At 45.4% G+C, this 27,447-nt stretch overlaps 1 protein-coding gene across 13 annotated transcripts in view; it reads left to right on the top strand.

The window, feature by feature from the left end:
• LOC143942641 (NACHT, LRR and PYD domains-containing protein 12-like) overlaps positions 1 to 18,950 on the top strand; it is a 280,534-nt gene extending 261,584 nt beyond the window's left edge. For 6 of the 13 annotated variants that reach the window (XM_077464006.1, XM_077464008.1, XM_077464005.1 and 3 more), the window contains 3 exons: positions 7,249 to 7,413; positions 13,209 to 13,373; positions 18,755 to 18,949. In XM_077464006.1, the coding sequence (XP_077320132.1) occupies positions 7,249 to 7,413; positions 13,209 to 13,373; positions 18,755 to 18,845 (421 nt within the window). In that variant the 3' untranslated portion in view covers positions 18,846 to 18,949. Of the gene's footprint in view, positions 1 to 7,248; positions 7,414 to 13,208; positions 13,374 to 18,754 lie in introns of all 13 variants that reach the window. The other 7 variants (XM_077464014.1, XM_077464012.1, XM_077464017.1 and 4 more) reach the window with 7 other exon arrangements.
• Positions 18,951 to 27,447: the final 8,497 nt, after the last annotated feature.

Consider the following 27,447-nt stretch of genomic DNA (forward strand, 5'->3'; position numbering starts at 1 on the left):
GCATGGTTAGACGCCCCCATCGCTGGCTACACAGGCTATAAAGTGCACTCTTTTCAGGTGCACACAGCCTATGGAGGGACACAGAGCAGATGGGCACATGTGAGTGTGGGGGACACAGGCATTCCCAGGCAGCATTTACTTGAGCACCAGACTGAGTCTTGGTAGCAGCGGCAGTTGCTGAACTACAGTGCTCAGCAGTCAGTGCATTTTTTGGTGATACCTCTATCTTTTGTTGCCTTGCACTATGGGCAGAAGAGGTACAAATACCTCAAAGAGTAGAGGCTCTGAGGACCCCCCTCTGCAGCACCTTCCCTCCTGAAGCACCAGGGGAAGCTGGCTAGGGGGAGCAGTCAGGGTTAAAAGCTGCAATTACTTCTGGAACTTCTGCCCTGTATACATTACACAGGAGGTTTTTTCCTCAACCATTAATGGATTAGAGGAAACATTAGTGGCCTTTATTGCATCTTCACTCAGTGGAAGAAAACACACTAGGTCCCCCTCTGCTACCCAGGACCCTCAAACAGAGGAACTCTGGGAAAAAGGAGAGGAATCCCCTCAGAGGATTGGGAGGAGACTGATGATTCCACTTAGGAGGAATCTAGTAGAGGCGGGCCCTCTTCAGCTTCTCAGGATGAGGTGTTGTTGCAAATTCTTGCTGGATTGGTCCACTCCACATTTAAGTTTAAGTCTCTCTTTTTAGCGTTGGATCGACTATTGTCGCAAAAAGTTATCATGATAGTTCCCACACAAGAACAGGGATTGGGGTTTTATTCAAACCTTTTCATGGTACCAGAGCCAAACAGAGATGTCAGACCCATTCTAGATCTCAAAGATCGAAACCGATTTCTAAAAATACGGTCCTTTCACATGGAATCGATCCAATTGGTAGTCTCCATCCTACAAGAAGGAGAACTTCTGGCATCAATAGACATCAATGATGCGTACCAGCATGTACCTATTTTCCCTGTTCATCAACAGTACCTGCATTTCGAAGTAGAAAAATGCCACTTTCAGTTTGTAGCTCTGCCTTTTCGGGCTAGCTACTGCACCTTGGGTGTTTACAAAAATATTGACCCCTCCTCTGGCCAGATTAAGGGCCTAAGGTATAGTGGTAATAGCATACCTAGACGATTTGCTCTTGATAGACCAGTCGGTAGCCCGCTTGGACCAAAACTTGGTCACCACAATCAACTACCTGGAATACCTAGGTTGGGTCCTCAGCGGACAGGGGCCCCTTCTCATCTGGGGACAGGGCCCTCTTCTCACCTGAGCACAGGGACCCCATCTCACCTGGGGGCAGGAACTCCATCTGCCCTGGGGAAAAGGACTGCATCTCTCCTGGGGACTGGGACCCCATCCTGCCTAGGGACAGGAACCCCATCTCCCCTGGCAATGGGGACTCCATCTTACCTAGGGATCCTGTCTTCCCTGAGGACCAGGACCCCACCTACCCTAAGAACAGAAACTCCATCTACAGACCATCATGGCCGGCAAGGATGGCGTTAGCCATCCTAGGGTGTCAGGATGGAGGAGAGGGCAGAACACACAGAGGAAATCTGAATCCCCAGCCATTTGGGGGTGTACCAGCAGGGGTCACTGGACACCGGGGGGATACAGCAGTACAAGCGTGCGGTCACTGGAGATGGGGATGGGTACAGCAGTACCAGCGAGGTGTGCACTCCAGCCCCCCTGTGCTCTTTCCCGGACCTTCTCTTCGGCTCTACCAGGTTCCCCCATCCTCTCTACTGCTGGCTGCTACTGGGAATCTGTCAGGACGGAGAGTGGGAAATGGGCCGGTAAATGTGTCATTTACCAGTCCCTATTTTTTCTGAATTGAGAGTCAGTGATTTGTACCGATCACTGACTCTGTCCATTCATAACTCTGGCATATAGTAAACTGCGTTTACTATACTTCAGTTTATGAATGGGCAGGAAGCTCTGTACAGAGCTATTCCTGTCCACTCATTATTTGTAGCTGAGGCTGCAGAGAAGGAGATTGGGGGCTGTGTCCTCAGTCTTCCTCTTTGTCTCAAAGGTGAAACATCATAGGTCTGTTTAGATGTCACCATAGCCCCCCAACGGGACTCCTAAAAAATGGTAAAAAAAAATTATGAAAAACTACTAATACCAGTGGCGGAACTACAGGGCTCCCAAAGGTCGTACCTGTGATCGGGCCCTGGAGTAACACCACCTGACCCACCTCCCCATAACCCACCCCGATCATTCCATGAAGGGATTGTTCCCAGCATCCTCAAACAAGGCATCGTCAAACCTCTACTCAAGAAACCAAACCTGGACCCTCAGGATCCAAACAACCGTAGGCCTATTACAAGCCTCAACACCATTTCTAAGATCATGGAGAAAGCTGTAGTACATCAGCTACAACTTCACCTGGATACTCACAAACTCCTGGACCCGCTGCAATCAGGCTTCCGCCCGGGTCACGGAACAGGTCTAGCATCTCCTTGTAATGCTAGACCTAAGTGCAGCGTTTGATACAGTAGATCACAATACTCTACTCGTCCGCCTCACAGAAGTAGCAGATCATACATAGATCTCCAATGGTTCGCGTCCTTCCTAGGAAATCGGTCACAGACAGTGAAACTAGGAAAATCCCTCTCCGAAACTCGGGCAGTCACCTGCGGAGTCCCTCAAGGCTCTCCTTTGTCACCCGTTCTCTTCAACATTTACATTCGCCCACTCCTTCAAATCATCAGATGCTCAGATCTCTGCTTCCACTCTTACGCTGACGACACGCAACTTTATTTCCGGATCAATGGAAAAAAAGATCACCAACAACAACTTGAAATCTGCCTCAAATCAATAGAGGACTGGATGACCACCAATTCTCTCCAGCTGAACGAATCAAAGACAGAGCTTCTTATCTTACACCCAAATCATAATCCCGCAACCAAAACCTCCTGGTCTCCACGAACCGTCTTTGGGCAGACTATCTCCCCAAAGACCAAAGCGAAGAGTCTCGGGGTTATTTTAGACGCACAAATGTCAATGGATGCGCAAATAGGATCTGTAGTCAGTGGATCTCACCATCTGCTGCGCATGCTTCGCAGACTCATCCCTTTTATCCCAAAGAATGACAAAGCAGTGGTAGTTGGAACAATCATTAATTCACGACTGGATTACGCAAACTCGCTTTACATAGGATTACCACAATATCAACTTGCGCGATTACAACTGATCCAAAACACGGCGGCAAGGCTGATAACAGGAAAAAAACCCTGGGAATCCATCTCTCCTTCACTGAGGAGCTTACATTGGCTAACCGTAAAAAATCGGATCACGTTCAAGACCCTTTGCCTCACCCACAAATGCGTGCATAGAGAAGCTCCGCAATACCTAATGGAGAAAATAAATCATTACACACCAAACCGCAGTCTTCGATCAGTCAACAAAAACCTCCTCCTTGTGCCCAAAGCCCGGTATAAATCCAAGGGTGATCGGAGATTCGCTGTCCAAGGGCCTCGGCTATGGAATGCTCTACCAATCAACATCCGCCTGGAAGAAAATCACCTGGCTTTTAGGAAAAAACTCAAGACCTTCTTCTTTTAGCAGACGATCAAAGCTCGCCACAGCGCCTAGAGGCGATTCAGTTCGCATTGTGCGCTATACAAGTATTTCATTCATTCATTCATTCATTCAGGGGGGCCCTTAATGGTTTCTTGCATGGGGGCCCTGAAGGTTCTAGTTATGCCACTGGTTTGAAGCAAAAAGTTCCGCCTTTTCAGATCAAGGCGCAGTCCACTGGGGCTATTAGTGCTTTGTGGGCAATTCATCACCAGGCCTCCATGGCTCATATCCGCAAGGCCGCAACCTGGTCATCAGTCTATACATTCACCAAATTCTATCAGGTGGATATGAGAGGACATGAGGATATCGCCTTTGGGCGTAGTGTGCCGCAGGCAGCGGTACAATGTCCTCAGGTCTGATTACACCCTACTTTGTGTGATTCCCCTCCCCTCAGATAGCATTGCTCTGGGACATCCCATCAGTAATTACTGAGGCTCTGTGACTCCAAAATAGGATTTTTATAACAGGTTACCCGTAAAATCCTTTTCTTTTGATGTAGATCACGGGACACAGAGGTCCCTCCCCTCTTCTAATACACTTGTATTGCTTTGCTACAAAACTGAGGTACCTCCAGTAAGGGGAGAGGTTATATGGGGATTGAACTTCCTGTCTAGGGTGTGCCAGTGTCCAATCACCTAGTGATACCCTATAACCCACCAGTAATTACTGAGTCTCTGTGTCCCAGGATGTACCTCAAAAGAAAAGCATTTTACAGGTAAGCTGTTATAAAAATCCTATATTTTTTTCTTTTTTTTTTAAGGTCCCATTGTCACCGGCTCACTAGCACATGAAAAGCTCAGCTAAAACACCACTAAAGTACGGCAAAAATGACCAGCACTTTAGCGCTGTTTTAGCGGCTCTGCAGTGTGAAAGGGATCTTACTGCACAAGTCACTGTATGGTGATTGGAGATGGAAGTAGTGGTGAATGGGTTGAAGGAAATCCGCCTTTTCACATTTATGAACTTTCTCTTGATGTTTGCAATTTTTTAAGATAACTTTGTTGCTCTCCATGTTTATGTATTTTTGTGCATTATATGTTATATAGATTGAAGTAACTGTGAATAGGTTGCAGGAGATCTGCCTTTGTTTACATTTATGAAAGTGTATTTTTGTAGTGAATGTAATTGTTATATCTGATCACTATTGGTGGAATTAGCACATCTAGTATAATATAGAAGACTGTAGCACTAGTATATAACATTCACACAATATAAATGTGAAAATATAACAATAAAAGTGAGACTCCTCAACACAAAACTCCCTATAAGTGTATATATAACAATGGTATGGAGACTATTTGACTGATAACTAATGAAGAGAATTTATAATCAGCATATATAAAATGAGTGCAGCAATATTAGTACAAATTTTCAAAAAAAAAGTCCAAATAAAGAACGGTAATAATAAAATCTTCTCCACAACATAAGATCAAATCCTCCACCGTGATGTTCAAAGGAAATCCCAAAGTATAATGGTGTCACTTTTAGTCAATGAAGTTTCCACAACATGAGTGAGACTTCTGTGACCGTCAAAGTGAATCCCCACAACTGAATCCAAGACTTAGCAGAAGGTTGGAGGTGAAAGCCTAGAGGTCAGTGTGAGTGTGTATGGTCCAATCCCCATACAGGAATAATGAATGGATCACACCACCTCATCCACTTCTCATGTCACATTTAGTAATTGGGATGCACAAAAAGAGAAATCCTCCAATAGTGTAGATGATCGATCGTGTTTTATAAAGTGATCTATTATTAATGATTCCAATAAAGAGAAATGAGTTCCATTCATGTAGAGCAGCGGTTCTCAACCAAGGTTCCATGGAACCCTAGGGTTCCGCGAGAGGTTCCCAGGGGTTGCGTGGTGATCTGACAGTCGCAGGCAGCTGACAGGAGGATCGCAGAGATAGGCAGGGAAGCGGCTGGCACCCTATTGGCTGTAGCGCATTGTTCCCCACAGGCCCCTCCTCCCCTCCTGTCCTTCCCGAGCGCTTGTAAGTGACATTATCTGGGGTGGACAGGATAGGAGGAGGAGGGGCCGAGGGGGAACAGCGCGCCACTGTAGGAGATATGAAATGAGCTCTGAAGCCAGCAGAAGCAAGTACTGAAGTGTGCCCCGCTGTGTCCCCCCACAATGTGCCCAACAGCCTGTCCCCTATCCCATGTCCCATGCAATGTGCCCTGTCCCATGTAATGTCCCGTGTAATGTCCCTTGTCCCATGTAATGTACCCTGTCCCATGTATTGTCCCATGACATGTGCCCTGTCCCATGTAATGTTCCCTGTCATGTCCCCTGTCCCATGTAATGTTCCCTGTCATGTCCCCTGTCCGATGTAATGTACTCTGTCATGTGCCCTGTCCCATGTAATGTGCTCTGCCCCATGTAATGTGCTCTGCCCCCTGTAATGTCCCCTGTCATATGTATTGTCCCCTCTTATTTGCCCTGTGCCCTGTCATGTGCCCTGTCCCATGTATTGTCCCCTGCCCCATGTAATGTGCCCTGTCCCATGTATTGTCCCCTGCCCCATGTAATGTGCCCTGTCCTATGTATTGTCCACTCTCCTATGTAATGTCCCCTGTCATGTGCTGGGTCCTGTCATGTGCCCTGTCCCATGTAATGTCCCCTGTCATGTGCCCTGCCCCATGTAATGTCCCATCATGTGCTCTGCCCCATGTAAAGTGCCCCGTCCCATGTAATGTGCTCTGCGCCATGTAATGTCCCCTGTCCTATGTAATGTTCCCTGATATTTGTCATGTCCAATTAATGCTCACTGTCCCATGTAATGTTCCCTGTCATGTGCCCTGTCCAATGTAATGCCCCCTGTCATATGTATTGTCCCCTGTAATTTGCCCTATCCCATGTAATGGGCCCTGTCATGTACTCTGCCCCATGTAATATCCACTGTAATGTGCCCTGTCCTATGTAATGTCCCCTGTCCCATATATTATCCCCTGTTCCATGTAATGTGTCCTGTCATGTGCTCTGCCCCATGTAATATCCCCTATCATGTACCCTGTCCCAAGTAATGTTCCCTGTCATGTTCTCTGCCCCATGTAATGTCCCCTGTCATGTGCTTTGCCCCATGTAATGTGCCCTGTAATGTGCTCTGCTCCATGTAATGTGCCCTGTCGTGTCCCCTGTCCCATGTAATGTGCCCTGCCCCATGTATTGTCCCCTGTCATGTGCTCTGCCCCATGTAATGTCCCCTGTCATGTCCCCGTCCCATGTAATTTCCCCTGTCATATGTCATGCTCCATGTAATGTCCCCTGTAATTTGCCCTGTCCCATGTAATGTCCCCTGTCATGTGCTCCACCCCATGTAATGTCCCCTGTAATATATACTGTCCCCTGTCATGTGCTTTGTCCCATGTAATGTCCCCTGAATGGATCAGCTCTGCAGGAAAAGAAAGCACAAGTTTCACATTCAATAGGTATGGTTTAATATGTATTCTTTTATTTAATGCTATTTCTACAAATAATGTTTGTTATCAACAACTCGTACATATGTTTCATGAGCTGTAGATATGAACATTATTTCAGGGGTTCCTTGAGATCTCAAACTTTTTGTCAGAGGTTTCTTCAAGGTAAAAACTTTGAGAAACACTGATGTATAGTTGCATTCATTAATTTTCTTCTGGTAAAATTCTTCTCTTCTTCTACAGATTGTCCTCTAATCACCTGACAGACAGTTCCTGCCCCCACCTGGCATCTGGAATAAGAAATAACCAGACACTGAGGAAACTGAAACTGACTGAGAACAATCTGGAGGGTCCTCATTTCAGGGATCTGATGGAAGCTCTGACAACAAGCCGGATAGAGGAATTACAGTGAGTATAACAGGACTGACTGAGACGATAATATTCTGGGACACTTTTATATCTAAACCACATAAATAATATAGAAATATGAGAATGTCATCAAATTCCATCTTTAGACTCCATAAGGCTCCATGCACAATGGACTTAAAAAATGTCAGTTCCCTTGGCAGAAAAAAAAAACTTTCATATAGAGAGTTTATTGTACAAAGTTAGAATAAGTTTAGGAGAGTTTTGCATTTTTTTCTGCCAGAAAGCTCCAATCAGAAACACGATGGCACGTGCAGAGCATGAAATGCATAGAAGAGAGGCTTGACACACAAACTGACAGGAGCCCTCCACTTCCACCAGGTAGTTGGAACACACGCTGCATGCCACTAGTCACACAGCAGTGTGGGATCGATTTTACAGACCCTTGAGCTGCCTTTGTGCCGTTTGTATCATATTGGACATATGTAAGTGCAGCTTTCTTTTAAATAAAACTTTATTACACTATACCTGCCTTCTGTGGCTCTTTGTGGTGGAGCCAATTCCCCAGAGTCTTGTGATGGGAGAAGAAGACAGGTGAACATTGTGGAGGATATATGATACTGGAGAGATTTTTTTACATATCCCTGCTTATTCAAATGTGATCATATTTATCTATGTATGGAGGAGTGAGAGATAGATGTGGATTCTGATGGAGACTGACCTATGAATCGAGCAGTTTCTCACATTTCAACCCCATAGAACACCTTTGGGATGAATTAGAGCGGAGACTGCGAGCCAGGCCTTCTCATTCAACATCAGTGCCTGACCTAACAATTGCGCTTCTGGAAGAATGGTCAAACATTCCCATAGACACACTCCTAAACCTTGTGGATGGCCTTCCCAGAAGAGATGAAGCTGTTATAGCTGCAAAAGGGTGGGCCAACTCAATATTGAATTCTACGGACTAAAGACTCATACACACGATGCGAAAATCAGAAGTAAAATTTTGTCTGAACGAAATCTGCCGATTTTTGGATCGTTAGTATGGTGCTTTTGATATCAGATTCAGATTTTTCATTGACAAAAGCTGGATGTGCAGATTATAAAATTTTTATCGTACGTGAACTCAGCGTCTAATTTTTGTTTAATTGGTATGTTTTTTGTCCGAAAAATAAATTGTCTGCGCATGCTCAGAAATGGAAGAATGCATTCAAAACTATTCAACACATTACATCACTTCTGAAGTTGTATTCTGTCGGACGACAAATGAGAAATCTGCAACCTACAATGTGTCCGAATACCAACACTTCTAATGTAGATGTGATAAATTCACTACAAAAATGCACTTTTATACATGTGAGCAAGGGAAGATCTCCCCCAACCTATTCACAGCTACTTCAATCTATATAACATATAATGTAGAAAAATACAATATCACCCGAGGTATCCAGACAATGGCCGCCATCACATTACATAGAAAGGAAAAAGCCTCCATGTCACTGCCTGGACTCCATCATACACGGCTGCAGTCCAGAGCGGTGTGTGCTCTGAGTTCTGTGTATACGCGTGTATATGATGGAAGTGTACAATATGTGATTCTATATATATATTTAAGGATTATGCACTATGGAGGCTTTTTCTTTTCCATGTAATGTGATTGCGGCCATTGTCTGGATACCTCGGGTGATATTGGAGATACTACCTGGAGGTCTGACATTCCGTGGCACAGTCTGTTCTCATCGGAAACCGGCTTGAGCGGAGTGGTGCTGCTGGAAGGATATAAACAAGCATGTCTGGGCCTTGCTTGTAGAGACATACCTTTTGGTAAGCGACCTGTTTGCTCACTGATGTTGGGGAGGTTGACTGAATTTTCTGCAAAGAGGTGGCAGCTGATCCGCATTGATTTAAACAATCTGCATGAATCTCTGGTATTTCTGTTAGACCCCTTTCACGCTGAGGCAGTTTTTAGACATTTTAGCTCTAGAAATAGTACCTGAAAACTGCCTCCCATTTTTTGCATGAGGGCTTTCACACTGGGGCGGTGTGCTTGCGGGACATTAGGAAAAGTCCTGCAAGCAGCATCTTTGGGGCGGGTTATGAGCATTATAAATAACGCTCCTACCCATTGAAATGAATGGGCAGCACTTCCAAAGTGCTTTGAATGCACCGCAAAATGGGTCCTTTTTTTTTTATTTCCCGTTGTCATCTAGCGCACGAAAAAGCCCCGCTAAAACACTGCTAAGGCACTTCAAAATGAACCAGCACTTTAGTGCTATGTTAGCGGCTCTGCAGTGTGAAAGGGGTCTTACTGCACAAGTCACTGTATGGTGATTGGAGATGGAAGTAGTGGTGAATGTTTTGTAGGAAATCCACTTTTCAACATTTATGAACTTTCTCTTGATGTTTGCAATTTTCTAAGATAACTTTGATACTCTTCATTTTTTATGTATTTTTGTACACTATATGTTATATAGATTGAAGTAGCTGGGAATAGGTTACAGGAGATCTGCCCTTCCTTATGTATGAAAGTGTATTTTTGTAGTAAATGTAATTGTTATATCTGATCCCTATTGGTGGAATTATCACATCTAGTATAATATGGAAGACTGCAGCACTAGTATGTAACATTCAAACAATATAAATGTGAAAATATAACATTAAAAGTGAGACTCCTCAACACAAAATTCCCTATAAGTGTATATATAACAATGGTATGGAGACTATTTCTGTCACGTACCTAGTGGTGAGTCCGGAATGCAGCAGGAGACCTCTTTTGCGCCCCCGACTCACGGCCCCTGATGGTGGTGACAGGAGGCACGGGAGTCAAAGGTAGCACGAGTGCCTGGCAGGATCAACAGCCAGAGGATGGATCAGGCTGACTTCAGGAACTGTAGCTGGACAAGCAGGCCTCGGTGGCAGCGGACAGGAACCAGTAGACGGCAGGAGACCAACAGGAACAGGTAGATCGCTCAGAGGCAGGCACACAGAAGAGTCGGGCAAGCCGGATCAAACCAGACAGTCAGTACAGGAACAGATGCAGCAGGCAGAGGCAGGAACGTGGAACAGGCCGGGTCAGTAACGGACGAGCACGGAAGGACCAGAGGATGAGACATGTGCAGAGTCGTAGACAAGCCGAAGGTCAGAGGCAGGCAGAAGGCAGGGAAGGTCACAGGTCAGGCCGGGTCAATACACGAACAGATCAGATTCAGGCAATAGTCTCAGGAACGCTGTAGATCAAGCAGCAAGATCTGAAGGGAGAACTGGGTTTAAATAGCCCGCCTGGCACCGGTAACTGTGCGCACGCGACCACGCGCACCCGCACGGACACGCCCAGGCACCCGCAGGCGCGCACAGACAGGCGACGGACCATTGTCCCCAGCCAGCCTTTCCTGACAATTTCACTGATAACTAATGAAGAGAATTTATGATCAGCATATATAAAATTTGTGCAGCAATATTAGTACAAATTTTCAAAAAAGGTCCAAATAAAGAACGGTAATAAATCTTCTCCACACCATAAGATCAAATCCTCCACCATGATGTTCAAAGGAAATCCCAATGGTGTTACTTTTAGTCAATGATGTTTCCACAACATGAGTGAGACTTCTGTGACCATCAAAGTGAATCCCCACAACTGAATCCAAGACTTAGCAGAAGGTTGGAGGTGAAAGCCTAGAGGTCAGTGTGAGTGTGTATGGTCCAATCCCCATACAGGAATAATGAATGGATCACACCACCTCATCCACTTCTCATGTCACATTTAGTAATTGGAGTCCACAAAAAGAAATCCTCCAATAGCGTAGATGATCGATCGTGTTTTATAAAGTGATCTAATATAAATGATTCCAATAAAGAGAAATGAGTTCCACTCTTACGCTGACGACACGCAACTTTATTTCCGGATCAATGGAAAAAAAGATCACCAACAACAACTTGAAAACTGCCTCAAATCAATAGAGGACTGGATGACCACTAACTCCCTCCAGATGAACGAATCAAAGACAGAGCTTCTTATCTTACACCCAAATCATAATCCCATAACCCAGGGGTTGGCAAATTTGTTTTGAATTTAAGAGCCAGTTAAAAAAGTTAGGAGACAGTTTTTTTTTTTAGAGTGGTATGGATTGTCAGCTCCCGGGGTAATTGCCTAACTCACAACGGAGCACCCAGTCAATAACTCCAATGGAACGCTGTTACATCAGGGTTATGGGCTGACCAGAAAAAGTAAGGCTGGCAACAGATGGAACTGGTTGGCACTGGCAGGTGGCCCTGGTTGGCGGTGGCACTAGTTGTCACTGGCAGATGGCACTGATTGGCAGGTGGCCCTGGTTGGTGTTGACAGGTGGCACTGGTTGGCGGTGGCACTAGCAGGTGGCACTGATTGGTGGTGGCACTGGCAGGTGGCGCTGGTAGGTGGCACTGGTTGGTGGTGGCAGGTGGCACTGGTAGGTGCCACTGGTTGATGGTGGCAGGTTGCACTGATTGGTAGTGGCAGTGGCACTGATTGGCAGGTGGCACTGATTGGCGGTGACTCTGACTGACGGTGGCACTGGATGGCACCGGCAGGTGGCACTGATTGGCATTGGCACTGGCAGGTGGCACTGGTTGGCACTGGTAGGTGGTAGCAGGTGGCACTGAAATGTAACAGAGGAGCTGTCACAATTGAGCTTAATGTCAGAATGGGCGTGACCCAGCCGGGGTGTGAAACTGACAAATAACTGAGAGGCGGATCTGTCAGATTTGAGCTTGATGTCGAGGTGGGCGGGACCCAGCCAGGGTGGGTGGGACTCAGCAGCTATCAAACACCAGCCAACGATTGGGCTGCTTAAGAAAAGGGGCGGGGCCACATACAGGTAGCAGTCCGCCCAGATCCCATTGGCTGGTGTTTGATAGCTGCTGGGTCCTGCCCACCCCGCCCGGGTCCCGCCCACTCTGGCCAGGTCCCGCCCACCCCGACATCAAGCTGAAATCTGACAGATCCTCCTCTCTCAGTTGCTTGTCAGTTTCACCTACTTAGCGCGGCGCCGCTGAGTGTGGGGGAGGGAGGAGGACGGCAGTCAGTGTTAATGTGCTGCATGTCTGGGGCATCAATAGTGAGTGGGCTGGTGGCAGCTTAGGCGCCAGGTTGCGATTTCTGGTCGCATTGGCGACCTGGCGCCTGGGGTGTGTCGAGCCCTGCCGTAACCAAAACCTCCTGGTCTCTACCAACCGTCTTTGGGCAGACTATATCCCCAAAGACCAAAGCCAAGAGTCTCGGGGTTATTTTAGACTCACAAATGTCAATGGATGCGCAGATAGGAGCAGTAATCAGTGGATCTCACCATCTGCTGCGCATGCTTCGCAGACTCATCCCTTTTATCCCAAAGAATGACAAAGCAGTGGTAGTTGGAACAATCATTAATTCACGACTGGACTACGCAAACTCGCTTTACATAGGATTACCACAATATCAACTTGCACGATTACAACTGATCCAAAACACGGCGGCAAGGCTGATAACAGGAAAAAAAACCTGGGAAGCCATCTCTCCTTCTCTGAGGAGCTTACATTGGCTAACCGTAAAAAATCGGATCACGTTCAAGACCCTTTGCCTCACCCACAAATGCGTGCATAGAGAAATCATTACACACCAAATCAGCTGGCTTTTAGGAAAAAACTCAAGACCTTCCTCTTTTAGCAGATGATCAAAGCTCGCCACAGCGCCTAGAGGAGATTCAGTTCGCACTGTGCACTTTACAAGTATTTCATTCATTCATTCATGTAGAGAAAAGTTACATTCATTCTTGGGGGAGAAATTCTCTTTTTTCTTCTGGTAACATTCTTCTCTTCTTCTACAGATTGTTGTCTAATCACCTGACAGACAGTTCCTGCCCCCACCTGGCATCTGGAATAAGAAATAACCAGACACTGAGGACACTGAACCTGTCTGAGAACAATCTGGAGGGTCCTCATTTCAGGGATCTGATGGAAGCTCTGACAACGAGCCGGATAGAGGCATTACAGTGAGTATAACAGGACTGACTGAGACAATAATATTCTGGGACAGTTTTATATCTAAACCACATAAATAATATAGAAATATGAGAATGTCATCAAATTCCATCTTTAGACTCCATAAGGCTCCATGCACACTGTGCTCAAAAAAAAAATGTCAGTTCCCTTGGCAGAAAAAATCTTTCATATAGAGAGTTTATTGTACAAAGTTTAGATAAGTTTAGGAGAGTTTTGCATTTTTTTATGCCAGAAAGCTCTAATCAGAAATGCGGTGGCACACGCAGAGCATGAAATGCATAGAAGAGAGGCTTGACATGCAAACTGACAGGAGCCCTCCACTTCCGCTGGGTAGTTAGAACGCACGCCGCATGCCTCTAATCACACAGCGGTGCGGGATCGATATTACAGACACAGACATATGTAAGTGCAGCTTTCTTTTAAATAAAATGTTATTACACTATACCTGCCTTCTGTGGCTCTTTGTGGTGGAGCCAATTCCACAGAGTCTTGTGATGGGAGAAGGAGACAGATGAATATTGTGGAGGATATATGATACCGGAGAGATTTTTTACATATCCCTGCTTATTCGATCGTGATCATATTTATCCATGTATGGAAGAGAGAGAGATAGATGTGGATTCTGATGGAGATTGCCCTATGAATCGAGCAGTTTCTCACATTTCATCCTTTTTGGTCACTTGCTGGCCAGGGAAATCTGGTGAGTGTATTCTATAGTCACTCTGGGTGAAGCACTATTGGTTTGGAGTATTGGAGCACATATTTCAGGAGCACGGTGTTGGAGCATGTATTGAAGAGTCATTTATCATAGAAATTTATGAACTTTTATGTATATTAATGAATTGTGCACTTTTTGATTACACACATTTAATGTATTTATTTACTTATACAGCTTTTATTAATTCACTATAATATTTATGTTTTTTCCTTTGTCCAGATAGCTCCCTTTACATACTTTTTCAGAAACACGAACCAGAAGGTTTTTTTCCCTGCCTCTATATGTTACGCTCAAAATAAGTCTGTATGTCCCAAGGTCCCAATGTGTATGGAGACACAGGAGAACATGGAGCTGCTTCTACAGGCACAACACAAAACTCCTGTAGCAGCAGCAATTTTTAAGCCAGTGTGCATGGAGCCTAAAGCTCGGTTCACACAGGGGGCGACACGACTTGCCGCGCCGCGACCTGCCGCGACCTCAGCGGCGACTTGCAAACGACTTCTGTATAGAAGTCAATGCAAGTCGCCCGAGGTCGCCCAAAAGTAGTACAGGAACCTTTTTTCTAAGTCGGAGCGACTCGAATCGCTCCTCTTAGAACGGTTCCGTAGTACAGAATGGGGGCGACTTGTCAGGTCGCGGCGCGGCAAGTCGTGTCACCCCCTGCGTGAACCGAGCCTTAATATCCGATCTTAGACTGTTACACTATATTACCAAAAGTATTAGGACACCTGCCTCTACACACACACACAAACTTTAATGGCATCCCAGTCTTAGTCTGTAGGATTCAATATTGAGTTGACCCACCCTTTGCAGCTATAACAGCTATATCTCTTCTGGGAAGGCTGTCTACAAGGTTTAGGAGTGTGTCTATGGGAATGTTTGACCATTCTTCCAGAACCACAATTGTGAGGTCAGGCACTGATGTTGGATGGGAAGGTCTAGCATAATCTCTGCTCTAATTCATCCCAAAGGTGTTCTATCAGGTTGAGGTCAGGACTCTGTGCAGGCCAGTCAAGTTCTTCCACCCCACACTCGCTCATTCATGTCTTTATGGACCTTGGTTTGTGCACTGGTGTGCAGTCATGTTGGAACAGGAAGGGGCCATCCCCCCAAACTGTGAGCATAAAATGGTCCAAAGAGTCTTGCTATGCTGATGCCTTAAGAGTTCCCTTCACTGAAACTAAGGAGCCAAACCCAAACCCTGAGAGACAACCCCACACCATAATCCCTCCTCCACCAAATGATTTCAGGCAGTGCAGAAAGCAAGGTCCATAAAGACTAGGGATGGGCGAACGGTTCGGCCCAAGCATAAGTTCGGGCCAAACTTTGGTTGTTCGGATGTTCTGCAGAACACCGAACAATATGCTGTGTTCAGGGAAAATTCGAAAAAACCATTAAAGTCTGTGGGACATTAACATGAAAAATTAACCACTTCAGCCCCGGACCATTTTGCTGGTCAAAGACCAGACCACTTTTTGCGATTCGGCACTGCGTCGGTTTAACTGACAATTGCGCGGTAATGCGACGTGGCTCCCAAAAAAAAAAAAATTGATGTCCTTTTTTTCCCACAAATAGAGCTTTCTTTTGGGGGTATTTGATCACCTCTGCGGTTTTTATTTTTTGCGCTATAAACAAAAATAGAGTGACAATTTTGAAAAAAAAAAACATTATTTTTTACTTTTTGTTATAATAAATATCCCCCAAAAATATATTAAAAAAAAAAATTTCCCTCAGTTTAGGCCGATACGTATTCTTCTACATATTTTTGGTAAAAAAAAAAAATCGCAATAAGCGATTATTGATTGGTTTGCGCAAAAGTTATAGTGTTTACAAAATAGGGGATAGTTTTATGGCATTTTTATTATTATTTTTTTTTTTACTAGTAATGGCGGCGATCAGCAATTTTATTGTGACTGCGACATTATGGTGGACACATCGACATTTTTGACACATTTTTGGGACCATTGTCATTTATACAGCAATCACTGCTATATAAATGCAGTGATTCCTGTGTAAATGACACTGGCAGTTAAGGGGTTAACCAGTGGGTGGCAGTGTAGGGGTTAAGTGTTCCTAGGGGTGTGTTACTAACTGTTGGGGGCTGGGCTTTCATTTAGTGAACACTGATCTCTGCTCCAATCACATGGAGCAGAGATCAGCGTCACTAGTTGCTAGGCAGAACGGTGAGATGCTGTTTACAACTGCATCTCTCCGTTCAGCCGCCCCGTGAGATGATTGCGGGTATGCCCGCGGCGATCGAGTCCACGGGACCCGCGATCGGACTCACAGGGGGTCCCGACCAGCACACGAGCACGCCGCCGTACCTGTACGCTAATATGCCTGCCCGTGCCATTCTGCCGACGTACATCGGCGTGCGCTGGTCGAGAACCAGTTAAAAGTGCTAATTTTAAAGGCTTATATGCAAGTTATTGTCATAAAAAGTGTTGGGGACCCGGGTCCTGCCCCAGGGGACATGGATCAATGCAAAAAGAGTTTTAAAAAGGGAAGTTTTTTCAGGAGCAGTGATTTTAATAATGATTAAAGCGAAACAATAAAAGTTAAATATTTCTTTAAATTTCGTACCTGGGGGGTGTCTATAGTATGCCTGTAAAGGGGCGCATGTTTCCCGTGCTTAGAACTGTCCCTGCACAAAGTATCATTTCTGCAGGAAAAAAGTCATTTAAAATCACTCGCGGCTATAATAAATTGTCGGCTCCCCATAATACAGAGAAAAGTCATTGATAAAAAAAATAAATAAAAAAAGCGTGGGGTTCCCCCAAATTCAATTACCAGGCCCTTCAGGTCTGGTATGGATATTAAGGGGAACCCCGCATCAATTTTTTTTTAAAAAATTAGGTGGGTTTCCCCCCAAATATCCATACCAGACCCTTCAGGTCTAGTATGGATTTTAAGGGGAACTCCACGCCAAATAAAAAAAAATGGCGTGCAGTTCCCCCTAAAAACCCATACCAGACCCTTTATCCGAGCACGCAACCTGGCAGACCACAAAAAAAGAGGCGGGACAAGAGAGCGCCCCCCCTCCTGAACCGTACCAGGCCACATGCCCTCAACATTGGGAGGATGCTTTGGGGTCCCCCTCAAAGCACCTTGTCCCCATGTTGATGAGGACAAGGGCCTCATCCCCACAACCCTGGCCGGTGGTTGTGCGGGTCTGCGGGTGGGGGGCTTATCAGAATCTGGAAGCCCCCTTTAACAAGGGGACCCCCAGATTCTGCCCCCCCCCCCCTGTTTGAAATGGACAGTGGATGGACTCAGATCTCCAAATCTGGAATGTACAGAGCAGAGGACAGGAAACGGCTTGTAGAGACAGATCAGCAAAGTAATAGAGTTCCTGCAGACAGAAGGTGTCAGAGACAATCTCATGGCGAGCGAGGATCCACTGATCTGCATTTACACAGATCAGCAACAATGTAACAACAATCTTTATTGAATGGAAGAAAAAAAGCTGTAAAAAAAGTTAAAGTGGTATTAAACCCAAAGCCAAAAATGTCATATCACAGCCGACCAATCATTATATGTGATGGCTGAATTTGTTTTTTGTTTTTTTTCGGGGGGGGGGGGGGGGTCCCTCTGTTATCTCCTGGTGGTCTGGCCAGTAAGACATCTCCAGTATTAGTGAGACACAACTCTGGAGGAATGAGAAAAGGAGACACAGTAGCATTTTTAGTCGGCTGAATGGCTGGGATAAATGTATTAGCAGATTTAGATACACTAACAAATTGAAGCCAAACTCCAGCTCACACTTTATAGTCAGTTACAGTTTTTGGGGGATAAAAGTTTGTCATGAATAAATAAAAGCCAATCATATTAATCACCACTGCCAGTGCCAAATGGTTTGTCTCATCCATGTAAACTGATACATTCTGCTGGAGATCTTGTGCTTTTGAAAAGACCTTCTGGCTGATTCACCAAATGAAAAAGAAGAAAGACAAAAAAAGGAAATCTTTTCCAGCATCACATCTCAGGATTGCTGATCTGCAATATAAGAAATGTTTGTAGAGTAGAGAGAAGACATCCGTCCTCCGAGGACACCAGCAAAATACTTAGGCATGCTGGGAGTAGGAGGGATTATCCCACCCACAATTCTTTCATTTGTCAGTGTCAGATTCTCCTGTAGGTGGCGGTATAACCCAAACTTATCTGAACTGCGGTGTCCCTCATTGGATGAGAAGGAAAGAGAAGTGTGCTGTGATTGGTGGGTTTGGGACATCACAGAACAGATCTTACAGGACAAAATGACCAATGAGGAGGAATATTTCCTGTTATATAATCTGATATCTCCCATCATCCTCCATTGTGCAGTGTCACTTCTTAGTTGGTGAAGTCCTACAAGAAGGTGACAGGATGGTGTCAGGTCCATCACACACAGTACAATCTGACCATACAATCTTTGTACAATCAGCTTTATATCTTCCGGAACCTCGTAATATGAGGACCTACCTAAACCCTCATATCAGTCTCTATACAATCAGACAGACCCTCACTCTACATACTTGTTGGAAGATCGGACAGAGATTGTACAATCCGATTGTAATGTGTGTGGTGAGATTAATGGATATCCTGGAGGATGCCGGGAAATAGTGTGAGAGAATTCTGCTGAGATCTGATGACTGTTTATATCCTCTCTTCTAGGATCAGAAATATCTCCTTGTCAGAGGAATCAAGAAGAGAACTAGAAAATCTGAAAAAGCTCCAACCAGAAATTAAGATTTCTATGATGTGACCCCGGAGGAGGAGACTCGGCTACAGCTGTGAATGGAGGAGGGGGAGGAGACATTGCTGTGAATGGAGGAGGGGTACATTGTTGTGAATGGAGGAGGGGGCATTGCTGTGAATGGAGGAGGGGGAGGAGACATTGCTGTGACTGGAGGAGGGGGAGGGGACATTGCTGTGAATGGAGGAGGGGGAGGGGACATTGCTGTGAATGGAGGAGGGGGAGGGGACATTGCTGTGAATGGAGGAGGAGACATTGCTGTGAATGGAGGAGGGGGAGGGGACATTGCTGTGAATGGAGGAGGGGACATTGCTGTGAATGGAGGAGGAGACATTGCTGTGAATGGAGGAGGGGGAGGGGACATTGCTGTGAATGGAGGAAGAGGGACATTGCTGTGAATGGAGGAGGGGGAAGGGGACATTGCTGTGAATGGAGGAGGGGGAAGGGACATTGCTGTGAATGGAGGAGGGGGAAGGGACATTACTGTGAATGGAGGAGGGGGAGGGGACATTGCTGTGAATGGAGGAGGAGGAGGGGACATTGCTGTAAATGGAGGAGGGGACATTGCTGTGAATGGAAGAGGGGGAGGGGACATTGCTCTGAATGGAGGAAGGGACATTGCTGTGAATGGAGGAGGGGAGGGGACATTGCTGTGAATGGAGGAGGGAAGAGAGGACATTGCTGTGAATGGAGGAGGGGACATTGCTGTGAATGGAGGAGGGGGAGGGGGACATTGCTCTGGATGAGGATGAGATATAAATCTGAGCAAGAGGACTCAAGAGGAGAATGGATGATCACAGATGAAGTAATACACCAGGACAGGACGGGGGATTCTGTTTTGTAATGAAGAAGATAAAACTGAACATTTCATATATAATGTGACTCGGGGAACACAGCCGGCATTTATCGGTCACCCCGGTATTTATCTCACACAGCCGGCTCCCCCTCCCCTCCCCCATGGTGGGGGGATCCGTGTTCTCCGGAGTCTCCCCCCAATGTGTCACTGCCGGCCTTTCCACACGGACTCCGTGTCCCCCACATGGACTGATCCCTGCAGGAGAGATGAGAAGGGGATTTGTATGAAGCTGTGTCTGGAGGAGGACAATACAGGAGGACTCATTAGATGCCGGATTGGCCCGAAGAGGGCAAAAGCAGTGGAGCTACTGGTCCTCAATGCGTGATAGAAATATACAATACTCTTACTTAACATTTTATATTTTAACCACTTGGCCTCCAGAAGATTTACCCCCCCCCCCTTCATGACCAGGAAATTTTTTGCGATGCGGTACTTTAAAGCGTTTGCTAACCCCCCCCCAAAAAAAAGATCCTGTTCCCTTAACCATTTAACGTTCTGCTCTACCGTTTGGTAGAGCACATGTGGACTTTAAAGGGTTAAAGCATGTAATACAGCACAGTGCTCGCGCTGTGTCATTCGGACCCCTGTAACAGTCACATAAATAATACCCTTTAAAGAAGATCTGTCATTAAATAGTTTTATTGTTAACTCCTCAAGGGACTAATTTCATATATCACTTGTTAGTGTTCAAATGAGTCCCTTTGTATTGAGGCAGCTAGATCCATCCGTTTCCTCTTCCAGGATTCTGCTAGAGAGGAGACAGATTTGTATTTGACTATTCCCGTGTGGAAGGATAACAGCTCATACAGGCTGCCCTCCCCTTGTATTTATAGCCCACCACAAGGGGGCAGAGCCATAAACACCTGGGAGTTGGCAGCCATAACTACATCCTAACTACCCGTGCAGCCTGAATACACAAGAGCTCACTGACACAGGCTTTATTATAAACACAATGCAAACCAGTAACATGAGGATGCAATTTCCCTGATGAAGACTTTTTGAATTGTTGAAATGCGGTGGATTACTGCCACTCTGCGCCACCTTCCTTATTGGTGGTCACTGTATCTTGTAGTAGGCTGTATCATTCTCAATCTTTTTTCAAATATGCAATGTGATTTTTAGACACTATGTAATGTTGAAGTACAATCAACTTTTCCAACTATGTTTATAATAAATGAATTTTCATCTATAATTCAGTTTTTCTCATTGCCTTAAAAATCCCAAAATAGAGGTTTGTTCATATTTTTTTGAAACATGAGGTAGTGTACACCCCAATAGTAGGCACCTATATACAAGCTGCAGGAACAGCGGTTAGAGATAGCATCGAGCTACGGTATGGTGGTGGAGGTTAGGGATAGGGTGAAGCTGTAGGACTGGGGATAGGGTTAGGGTGAAGCTGTAGGACTGGAGATAGGATTAGGGTGAAATTGTAGGACTGGGGATAGGGTTAGGATGAAGCTGTAGGACTGAGATAGGGTTAGGGTGGACCTATAGGAAGAGAGGTTATATATATAGGATGGATCTCCAGTGATGGAGTTTAGGGTTAGGGTGAAGCTTTAGGACTGGGGATAGGATTAGGGTGAAGTTCTAGGACTGGGGATAGGATTAGGGTGAAGTTCTAGGACTGGGGATAGGATTAGGTGAAGTTGTAGGGTTGGGGAGGATAGCGTTAGGGTGAAATTGTAGGACTGGGGATAAGGTTAGTGTGGACCTATAGGAAGAGAGTGTATAGATAGGATGGATCTCCATGTGATGGAGTTTAGGGTTAGGGTGAAGCTTTAAGACTGGGGATAGGATTAGGGTGAAGCTGTAGGACTGGGGATAGGATTAGGGTAAAGTTGTAGGATCTGGGATAGGGTTAGGGTGAAGCTGTGGGACTGGGGATAGGGATAGGGTGAAGCTGTGGGACTGGGGATAGGGATAGGGTGAAGCTGTAAGACTAGGGATAGGGTGAAGCTGTAAGACTGGGGATAGATTGAAGCTGTAAGACTAGGGATAGGGTGAAGCTGTAAGACTGGGGATAGGGTTAGGGTGAAGCTGTAGGGCTGATAGGGTTAGGGTGATGTTGTAGGGCTGGGGATGGGGTTAGGGTGAAGCTATAGGACTGGGGATGGGGTTAGGGTGAAGCTATAGGACTGGGGATGGGGTTAGGGTGAAGCTGCAGGAACACAGGCAATAGATAGGGTGGCTCTCTAGTGGTGGAGGTTAGAGTCAGTGTGAAGCTGCAGGAACACAGGTAATAGATAGGGTGGCTCTCTAGTGGGGGAGGTTAGGGACAGGTTGGGTCAGGTTGTAGTTTTAGTGGAAAGACTGCAGAGTAGTGTAGAAGATCGTGGTTTGTTCAGGCATTGCTGTAAATTTCCCTTTCAAACCTTCATAGATTGGCAGAAATATGAACAAAGTGTCAGACTTCAACAAAACACAAAGCAGTAGCCTGGCAGAAATTTTATCACATTACCTCCTGTAATAGAAATATTTATTTCCCATCTAAAGTCTAAATTAGACCGAGTGAAAGCTGACCTAAATATTACATGCAGGTCTTGCAGGAGCTGCATGAACGTAGTTTAGGTAGGCGAATGTTAGTGAGATACATTTATAGGTGCAATACCCTTTTATTTCCAGAAGATGGCAGTCTATTAAAAGGAATAAAATTGGTCTTTTTAGGACTAGGAATGAAACTGCAGAACACAGATTGTGTCTTCTATGAAGTCCTCACTCTCACCATAAAGCCCAACTCCAAGCACAAGAAAAAAAATGATCTTCACCGCACCCCCAAACTGCAAGGGTTAAATGTTCATTCTTACCTAGGGGTAGAGGAATAAGGTGTAATACTGAACTTGCTCTAGCAGAGTCTCTCCAGTGGTGTGACTCTTCTCTATGGTGCCTCTGGCTGTGGTTGCACCTACAATGTGTGGTCCTCCATATACAATGTAGGGTTAATAGTCCTGCAAATCAAGTTATGATGCCAAAATACCAACCGGAGTCCTGGAGAGAGAAGGGGATAGTGGTGGAGCTGCTTTAAGGGGGGTAAGGTAAGTATCACATCCTTCCTCACGGTTACGGCATGTATATTTACAACCACACATGTATGACCAAAGAACCATTAAATGTAGGAAAAATATGGGAGAAACATAAGGTAAGCAAGCAAAGTCATTAAACAGCATAATATGCCTTATTGCACAGACATAGATGTGCCTTGCATCAGTATTTGCATGTAAAATATTAATTTGGAATAAATAAGGCTGAAAACACCATGACTTACATATGTACAGCCCCCTAACCACTTAAGGACCGCCTCCTGCACATATACGTCGGCAGAATGGTGCGGCTGGGCATAAGCACGTACCGGTGATGTCACATGCCAGGCCACGCCCCCCCCTACAATAAATAAAACACATAACGTCATACATAACACCTGCACTGCCCCCTAGTGGTTAACTACTTCACTGCCAGTGTCATTTACACAGGAATCAGTGCATTTAAATAGCACTGATTGCTGTATAAATGACAATGGTCCCAATAATGTGTCAAAAATGTCCGATGTGTCCGCCATAATGCCGCAGTCACAATAAATATCGCTGATCGCCGCCATTACTAGTAAAAAAAAAATTAATAATAATAAAAATGCTATAAAACTATCCCCTATTTTGTAAACGCTATAACCTTTACGCAAACCAATCAATAATTGCTTATTGCGATTTTTTTTTTACCAAAAATAAGTAGAAGTATCGGCCTAAACTGAGGGAAAAAAAAAATTTTTTATATATTTTTTGGGTATATTTATTATAGCAAAAAGTCAAAAATATTGCATATTTTTGTTTATAGCACAAAAAATAAAAACCGCAGAGGTGATCGGATACCACCAAAAGAAAGCTCTATTTGTGGGGGAAAAAAGGACGTCGATTTTGTTTTGGAGCCCTGTCGCACGACCGCGCAATTGTCAGTTAAAGAGACGCAGCGCCGAATCGCAAAAAGGGGCCTGGTCCTTTGACTGCAAATTGGTCCGGGGCTTAAGTGGTTAAAAGACCAAACAGGCCAAATCAGACCGTAGCGGTGTATTCCCCCCCCCCCCAAGGATGAACAAACGGGGGTAGGATGGATGGTTTTGCATAGATACAAGACCTAGGTAAGTACTGGGATAAATCTAATGATAAAACAAAAATACGAAAACATATAAAAAAAACGCCTATGGTAATGACTTCAATCCAAAGCTTTCAATAAAGGCGTTATAAGAAAAAAAAAAGGTACTTACGCCTTTATTAACCGGTTCCCGACCAGCGCACGACGATGTACGTCAACAGAATGGCACGGGCAGGCATATTGGCGTACATGTACGTCCAATATTCAATGCCGCCCTGCCATCGGGAGCGCGCCGCCGGCAGCGCGCACCCGCGCTCCCGCATTGGTCGGGACCTATGTGAGTCCAGTCGCGGGACCCGCGGACTCGATCGCCGTGGGAATCCCCACGATCGTCTCACGGAGGAAATGCCGTGTAAACAGAATTTCTCCATTCTGCCTAGCAACTAGTGACGCTGATCTCTGCTCCATGTGATTGGAGCAGAGATCAGTGTTCACTAAATGAAAGCCCAACCCCCCCCCACAGTTAGTAACACACCCCTAGGAACACTTAATACCTACACTGCCACTTCCTGGTTAACCCCTTCACTGCCAGTGTCATTTACACAGGAATCACTGCATTTATATAGCAGTGATTACTGTATAAATGACAATGGTCCCAAAAATGTGTCAAAAATGTCCGATGTGTCCGCCACAATGTCGCAGTCACAATAAAAATCGCTGATCGCCGGCCATAACTAGTAAAAAAAAAAAAAAAAAAATTATTAATAAAAATGCTATAAAACTATCCCTATTTTGTAAACGCTATAACTTTTACGCAAACCAATCAATAATCGCTTATTGCAAATTTTTTTACCAAAAATATGTAGAAGAATACATATCGGCCTAAACTGAGGGAAAAAATGTTTTTTTATATATTTTTGGGGGATATTTATTATAACAAAAAGTAAAAAATAATGCGTTTTTTTCAAAATTGTCGCTCTATTTTTGTTTATAGCGCAAAAAATAAAAACCGCAGAGGTGATCAAATACCACCAAAAGAAAGCTCTATTTGTGGGAAAAAAAGGACGTCAATTTTGTTTTGGAGCCACGTCGCACGACCGTGCAATTGTCGGTTAAAGCGACGCAGTGCCGAATCGCAAAAAGTGGTCTGGTCTTTGACCAGCAAAATGGTCCGGTCTGTAAGTGGTTAAAGACGATGGCTTTAACTAGGTGGCTTGGGTGCCCTAAAACCCCTTAATGACCAACAAACGGACCACCTAGAAATTCTAGATATCATTTATTTAATTACATACCTCTTATCTTAATTTATGCATCAATCTAGAAACAGCCAACAATCAGAAGTCTGACTAAAGAACAAAACAAATAAAGAAAATGACAAAGGAAATTACCTATCAATGGCCACCAGGGGGCTTCTCGCAAAAGGCAAATTCCTAGGAATAACCCCATATAGCCAAAACAAATCTGACAGATATCCTATACAGGAGAGGCCAATGTAGATCCCACACATGCAGAGTTCCACTGAAGAAGGAAGCCCAAATATATCCATTAACATTGGAACAAAGGTTAAATTAATAGAAAAACCCATCAAAGCTATCAAAGAATGCAAAATAATCACCTGCAAGCAGGGGTGGACTGACCATTGGGCCACTCGGGCACTGCCAAGGGCCCCGTGCCACTAGGGGGCCCCATCAGGGTTGCCGGTGTTCTGCCTAATACAGTCCGCCCATCATATGCTGTCCGCTCCGTACTGCGCATGCGCAGTACGGAGCAGCCGAAGCTTCTGAAAAACTCAGAAGTTAAACGGCGCCTGCGCCGTGAGTGGAGGAGATAGCCCCACTATCCAAGCGGACATAGGGTTAAGAATTTTAGAGGGCCCCTCGCGGGCGAGCTTCGCTCGCCACGCTTCGGGCTCGGCCTCGCTCCGCTCGGCTCTTTTTTATTCTAACTCTATGTCCACTTGGATAGTGGGGATAGAACCTGGACTCACGGCGCAGGCGCCGTTCGTCCTCGGCAATTTTCGGAATCTGTGTTCCTGTGTACTGTGCATGCGCAGTACGCAGGGGACAGCTTCTGATGGGGGACACTATTTTACAAGACACCGGCCTCAGTAAAACCAGGGACAGTATGCAAAAATGTATGTTTTTTTTTTACATCTGTCTCTGAAATGTCCCTTACCGACATCCTTTTGGTCTAAAAATCCTGAGATTATAGCTGCCCCACCTCTCCAGTACCTTCTCAGCCAATAGAAACATGTCTGTGTATACTGTGTGTACATGTCTGTTGTAGTGTGTGTGTGTGTGTTTGTGTCTACTGTGTGGCCCCATAATCTTTGATTGCCTGGGGGCCCCATAATCTCCTATTGCCCTGGGGCCCCATGCCTGCAAGGTCCATCCACACAGCACACACACCGCTCACTAGCCAGCTCAGCCAACACTGCTTAAATATGCGCATTGGCGCCAAAAAGACCGCCAAATTAGCCCATTATTGATATTGCTTATGAGCTGGATAAGGTCTATACTATGAGATGCCCTGCACTGCAGACATCTCAATGGAGGACAAGCGCCATGCGCAATGGCGCACAATAATAGCGTCAAAGCGCACGCTTACGAACCATGCGCCCTGGCGCACAACAATCTAGCCAATGCGCGCGCCTATTGTATACGGGGCACATGCGCATTAAGATAAGAGGTATGTAATTAAATAAATTATATCTGGAATTTCTAGGGGGTCTAGGTGGTCCATTTGTTGGTAGTTAAGGGTTTTTAGGGCACCCAAGCCACCTAGTTGAAGCCATCGTCTTTAACCACTTCAATACCGGGGGGCACTTATACACCTTCCTGCCCAGACCAATTTTGAGCTTTCAGCGCTGTAGCACTTTGAATGACATTTGCGCGGTCATGCTACATTGTACTCAAACTAAATTTTTGTCAGTTTGTTCCCACAAATAGAGCTTTCTTTTGGTGGTATTTGATCGCCTCTGGGATTTTTATTTTCTGCTAAACAAATAAAAAAAGGCCGAAAATTTTGAAAAAAACATGTTTTTTTTTGTTTTAGTTACAAAACTTTGTAAATAAGTAAGTTTTCTCCTTCACTGATGGGCACTGACTGGGCTGCAGTGACGGGCACTGATAAGGTGGCACTGATGGGCACCAATGATGTGGCATCAATGAAGTGGCACTGATAGGCGGCACAGATAGACACTGATAGGTGGCACAAATAGGCACTGATAGGTGGCACGGATTGGCATGGATGAGTGGCATGGATGGGCATGGATAGGCGGCATGGATGGGCACTGATAGGCAGCATGGATGGGCACTGATAGGCGGCATGGATTGGCACTGATAGGCAGCATGGATGGGCACTGATAGGCGGCACGGATGGGCATTGTAGTGTACAGTATTGTAGGGATGGATGCCAATCAGTGCCAAACAATGAGGTCCCGTTATAGTCCGTCTTGTTGTGCTCTTCCTTTTTTCTAGATAACGTTATATGGGACGAGGTACCCCCTTAGCTTGAATTCTAGATTTTGGATGCACTGGTGCGCAGTCATGTTGGAACAGGAAGGGGTCATCCCCAAACTGTTCCCACAAATTTGGGAGCATAAAATTGTCCAAAATGTCTTGGTATGCTGACACTTTAAGAGTTCCCTTCACTGGAACTAAGGGGCCAAGCTCG

This window comes from Lithobates pipiens, unplaced genomic scaffold (genome assembly GCF_037356315.1).
Source record: "Lithobates pipiens isolate NorthernLeopardFrog02 unplaced genomic scaffold, aLitPip1_a1.2 Scaffold_30, whole genome shotgun sequence".
NCBI lineage: Eukaryota > Metazoa > Chordata > Amphibia > Anura > Ranidae > Lithobates > Lithobates pipiens.